The sequence below is a fragment of the Vigna angularis genome, chromosome 11 (assembly GCF_016808095.1).
Source record: "Vigna angularis cultivar LongXiaoDou No.4 chromosome 11, ASM1680809v1, whole genome shotgun sequence".
NCBI classification, from domain to species: domain Eukaryota; kingdom Viridiplantae; phylum Streptophyta; class Magnoliopsida; order Fabales; family Fabaceae; genus Vigna; species Vigna angularis.
In genome coordinates, this window is record NC_068980.1 from 12,266,275 (window position 1) to 12,271,576 (window position 5,302).

At 32.0% G+C, this 5,302-nt stretch overlaps 1 protein-coding gene across 1 annotated transcript; it reads right to left on the reverse strand.

Annotated features, from left to right (window-relative positions):
• Window positions 1-967: 967 nt before the first annotated feature.
• Window positions 968-2,697, reverse strand: LOC108333086 (uncharacterized). Its single transcript, XM_017568418.2, has 2 exons — window positions 1,987-2,697; window positions 968-1,663 (listed from the first exon to the last, which is right to left on the reverse strand). Exons 1-2 carry the CDS (start codon window positions 2,603-2,605, stop codon window positions 1,296-1,298), a joined length of 987 nt encoding a protein of 328 aa, XP_017423907.1. The 5' UTR covers window positions 2,606-2,697; the 3' UTR covers window positions 968-1,295.
• Window positions 2,698-5,302: the final 2,605 nt, after the last annotated feature.

Sequence of the window (5,302 nt, forward strand, 5' to 3'; positions counted from 1 at the left end):
TTAAGTATAAGATACATTTAAAAAAGAATTGTAGGATTATTTTTGTAAGATATTATATAATTATATATTTTTTCTTATCTTATTAATTAAAAGATAATCTTGAAAGGAATTAATGATGAGAATTAATTGTATTCATTAATGTGATATATAAAAGTGTATTGTGATCCATATAATCTTAGTTTTTCACGTTTAATAAAAACTAATAAATATGTGTTTGTTCTTTACTCATCAACACAACTGTCCAAACCTGCGTTTCATTGCTTAAAGTCAAACAATGGTTTGAAAGCAAAAATTTAATTATATTTTGGGCTAGATATGGTTTTATTATTGAACTGTTACGTGAAATCTTAAAGTATTTTGATTTTTTTTTCAAAAATAATAATTTAATCCTTCAAATGTAATGGTGTTAAAAAGCAGTGTTGAATTTTATAAAAAAAAAATGCTGGATTTTATAAAAAAAGAAGTTAATTTCAATTCAAAAAAATAAAATTAAATACGTGGCAGCATGCATGTGTCTACTTCATACTCTAAGTGAAGCGTAGTTTCCACGCTGATGAAATTTAACATATATTTAAAACCATTGAAAAAATGAATATTAAAATAATTCAAAATTTCACGTAAGAACTATTTTCAGTTTTTTATATATAACCAATTTTACATTAAGAGATATTTGATTATATTTGTAAATTCCAAAATTAGCATAATTTCCAATTCAAATAATTATCCATCCATTTCAATTCAAATAATAATCCTCAGCAACCAAATTCTGAAAATGGATGGCTAATACCTCCAATAGTTCTTTCCTCGTTTCAAATTTTTATACCAAAAATACTACATTTTTTAGTTGTTATACTAGTAGTTTTTTTTTAAATATTTTAATCTTAAAAATGAATGAGATATTTTTACAGCATTAAAGCATAATAATAGAGTTTTAATACACTAAACAGAAAATAAAATAACACGAAAATAGTTAAACAAAACATTCATTAAACCTTTCAGTTCTGCTAAAAATAATTAAAAACCTTTGGGTTATATTATCACCTCACAAGTAAAAGCAGAAGATGAAACCTTACTATTAACCTAATAAAGAACCAAAAAAATAATAATCCAATTCATGGAAATTGAAAAATATCCCCAAAACATTTTCCATGATTCACACCCTGCTTTATATTCATCGAACTCAATCATCGTTTCTGGTTTGAAAAGCTCTTTGAGGTAATGTTGTTCTCTTCGTTTTCCCCCAAATTGGATCATTGGAGTAGTGAGTGAAGAAAAGCAAAATGCGGTGTTGTGTGTCAGTGAGCTTCTCGATTCATCATCTCCCTGTACTGCCTCAGCGACTCCTGCCTCTGCAACCTCATCTCCGCGTTGAACTTGTTGATGAACGCTTCCACTCGCCGGTTCAATTCGTCCTGACTCAACGATGGCTCCTTCCGCAGCCTCGTCGACGCGTTCTTCTCCCTCCCGGCAAACGTCTCTGATTTCTTCATCACAGGTCCACCGTTCAAATCCCTCAACGGCGTCCCCTGCGTCTCCCACGTCTCTGCCTTCTTCAAATGCCTAGTTAACGGCATCGCTCGCCCCTCCGTTATCGTCCTCCACGTGCTCTCCAACGTCTCCTGCTTCTTCGTCTTCGCTACTCCCAACGACACAACCTTCCCCCCTGAACCACCACACCATAACCAAAACCAATTCAGACACGTCATCATACAACAATATTTCAATTCTAATCATAAGCTTGTTGTAACAAACAAGCTATACAAACTATTTCCAAATTAGAATTGAATTTTCATCTCACACTTTAGGTAATAGTTCTCCAATATATACCTTAATTATGCGATTAGAGAATCTATATAACGAACTTTCATGCTTTGTTTAAAGTCTTTCAAAACCACTTCATTTCACTCTTCCTTTTCTCATTATTTTTCAATTTCAATAAAAAAAACAGAGATAAACAGTAACACTTTGCAGTAAGGATTACGATACCTTCTGGACTGGATCTAACCGCTTTCCGGTGGCTGAATCTGGCAGAAACAGGCGGTTTCTCATTCTCATCTGCGAAGGAAAAGTCCGATGAATCTTTTCTCAGCAGGCTGGGGGAAAGAACGGCAGCAGCATCGTCGTCATGAACCGTCGCTTTCGCCGGCGTGTTCTCGTCGCGAACACAACCGGCAGAAGCGTTGCCTTCGCTGACCGCATCGTGATTCAGCGTCGGTTTCGTCTGGTAAAGGTATTCGTCAGAAGATACGGTGTAGTCAGTTTGTGCGGTGGGGGATAGGTGGACGGCGTCAGGAGCGGGTAGCTGGGCAGCGAGGAGAGGACGGTCGTAAATAGGCGGGTCGGAGGGGAGGAGGAGGGCGGTTTCCGGCGGGGAGTGGTGGTGGAGGTGGTTGTTGAGCTTAGAAGAGGCGAGAATGGTGAGGATGATGAAGTTGAGGAGGATGTAGAGGTAGGGAGGAGTGAAGCAGGTGAGAAAGAAGGTCCACACGTGTGGAGCTTGGGTGAGGAAGAAATGCGAGAGCAAAGGGAGTGTGAGTTTCAAACCCATTGCCATTGATAAAACCCCGGTGGAGACTAGAACGGCTTTCACAGACACATAACCCATTCTTCTTTTTTTCTTTTTCTGAACTTACCTTCTTCGCCTCTACCTTACTGTCTGTGAGTGCTGGGAACTTTGGTAAAAGGGAGAAAGGAAGGTATTTATAAGACTGTTTGATTGCAATTCTGTGATGCGATTTGAACCGTCAGATGAAATTGTGGGAAAACGCTGGTGTTGCTTTTGGACCCTACAGAACAAAGGTCTCTTTTTATTATTAATCCTCTATTTTTAATAATTTACATTATGATTTAGTTAATTAATGTAGTTTAGTTTTGATGATAAAGAAAATTTGTATAATAAGTAGTTTCAAAAGTGACCAATGAATAGAAGTAACAAAAAAGGGTTTTATTATTTGAGATATAATAATTTAAAAAGGAACCCAACGGCTAAAAGAATATGACCGTTACAGAAGAGGGAGCGGTAGGAGATGGCAAGCGAAGCATTCCCACATGCGCTGCGCAAAGCTCCACCGCCATACCAACCACTAATGGGAACTATTTTGACCACCAATGCACACCACTGACAACACATCCTGCAATTTATAACGAAACAAAATTAATGATGCTTTTACAACGTTACTATAACAGACATGCCTTATTAAATTTTCTCAATAAATCAAATCAAACAATATAAACATAATTCTTCCTTAACACTTGTAGTATAAAATTTTATGATAACTTTAACAACAAAAACAAATTTTATAGTACATTTAATTTTATTTCAACTCGATTATATACACCACAAGTAGGTTTGATGTGGACCACTATGGTATCCTGTGTTAATAAGCCTTTACTCTCATCATACTTGAAATTCAAAAGATGTGTATATTGATGATATATGCGACTGCATGTATTCTGAAACATAATAAATTTCTTTAGATAATTGAGAGTGGAGAAATGTATAGCAATAAGTTGGATATAGATCATCAAAATCTCCAAATCATCAATTTTGACTCCTTAAAATCTTTGAAATCTTTATTGGCTATTAAATATTAATTACAAAATAAACTTTAACTGCAACATCGTATAAATATGGAGCAAATAACTTTGCATCCTTATCTAATAATAAATTATAAATAATATAACTTTTTAAAATAGTTATTGGAAGTAGCAAAAATAGTTGCCCCATTGTTCAATCTTCTAATATAAAAAATGACAAACTAAAAGTTTAAGCGGATAAGTTTGTTTAGATATTACAAAAATAAATAAGTTAAAGAAAAATTATTGGTTATAGAGGAAGTTATATGGATTTATGATTACTTTAAAATTTCACACAACTTATTCATAAATATTTAAAAAAGTAAAGTTGACAAAAATTATGTCTACTTCAATATTAATATTTTTTATTAAATTTTCATAACTTCTAATGATTTTAATACAAAATATTAACATTGTGATTTTTTTATATGAAATAGTGAAGTTCTAAGTCATAATGACTTAATATTTTGTATTAAAGTTATTATGATTTATGACTATTCAATAAAATAATATTAACATTGAATTTGTTATGATTTTTAAAGTTTTTATGAATTATCTCATGATCAATCATTTTTCTTTGCATGTATTTGGACAAAATATTTCTATATATATATATTGTCAAAACAAATAACATAACTTATTCCTTATAGGTTGGTTACTTAATAAACTAATCTAATACATCTTACTTATTAGTGAATTAAAAACATTTGATCCGGTCCGGTTCACCACAAGTTAGTGGGTTAAACGGATTGATTTATTGACTTACTCAATTATAATTTCTTTTTCAAATTTAAAAAAAATTATAATTTTTTTGTAACTCAAATCTAAATAAATTTCACTCTAAAATAATGTTAAACTCTAAAGACAATTCAAAAATAAAAACAAATGTAATCCAAAAGCAAACATAAAAAGCGAACAAATAATTTTTTAAAATTGATCAGTTTTTACCACTTATCCATTTATAATATTAGAGTCTTGAATGAATAAATTCATATTATTTTTCTCTCCTTAAACATTTTTTTCTTTATCCTCATCTATAACATAATAAAAAAAATGTTAACTAATAATATTGAAACACAAAATAATAAATAATTAAGTTAAATTAGGTGAATTAGTAAGTTAACTTACCATGGGTTCACCTCAAGCAAGCCGAGTTCTAAGTGGACCATTGTTGTAATAATGTTAGATTATTGCAAAATCAAAACTTTAATTGCAAAATATTTAATGACTTTTATTGTCTTTTATTGATTTTATTCTTCCCTAGCTCTATAAATAGAGAGTTGTTCCTCCTATCCAAAACACACCAAAAGCAATCTTCTCTCATTCTCTTCTCTTTTAAGTTTCATCCTTTGTCTCTTTCCTTTTCTAAAATTATTTTATACTCTTTTTAGAGATCCTTGCTAGTTCTGAGATCCCCAGAGATATTCTGAGAAGTTCTTGTTGTATCCTGGGGGACAATACACCGCGGATAAGTCCTTAAGGATAGTGACTCTACACGCTTCAGAAAATTTTGTTCGTGATTCTGTCAACTTTTTACAACAATTTTAAGGACTGTGTATTGTGCAAGTCCCTCAGGATATATTGACTAGCGAGTTCTAATATATTTTGACAGCACTACACATGTATAAAAAACCAAAATTCAACTAGTTCAAAGTAGTTTGCAAAATAAATGAAAAAAAAATATGTGTGCAAGTTTAGTATTTGATAAAATTAATCTAAAATGACG

Bases quoted from the DNA above. Each gene is read 5' to 3' on its own strand.
- LOC108333086 (XM_017568418.2), bottom strand. From the start codon at position 2,605: ATGGGTTATGTGTCTGTGAAAGCCGTTCTAGTCTCCACCGGGGTTTTA. The intron at 1,664-1,986 runs GTATCGTAATCC...GTGGTGGTTCAG, and splicing joins GGTTAGATCCAGTCCAGAAG to GGGGGAAGGTTGTGTCGTTG.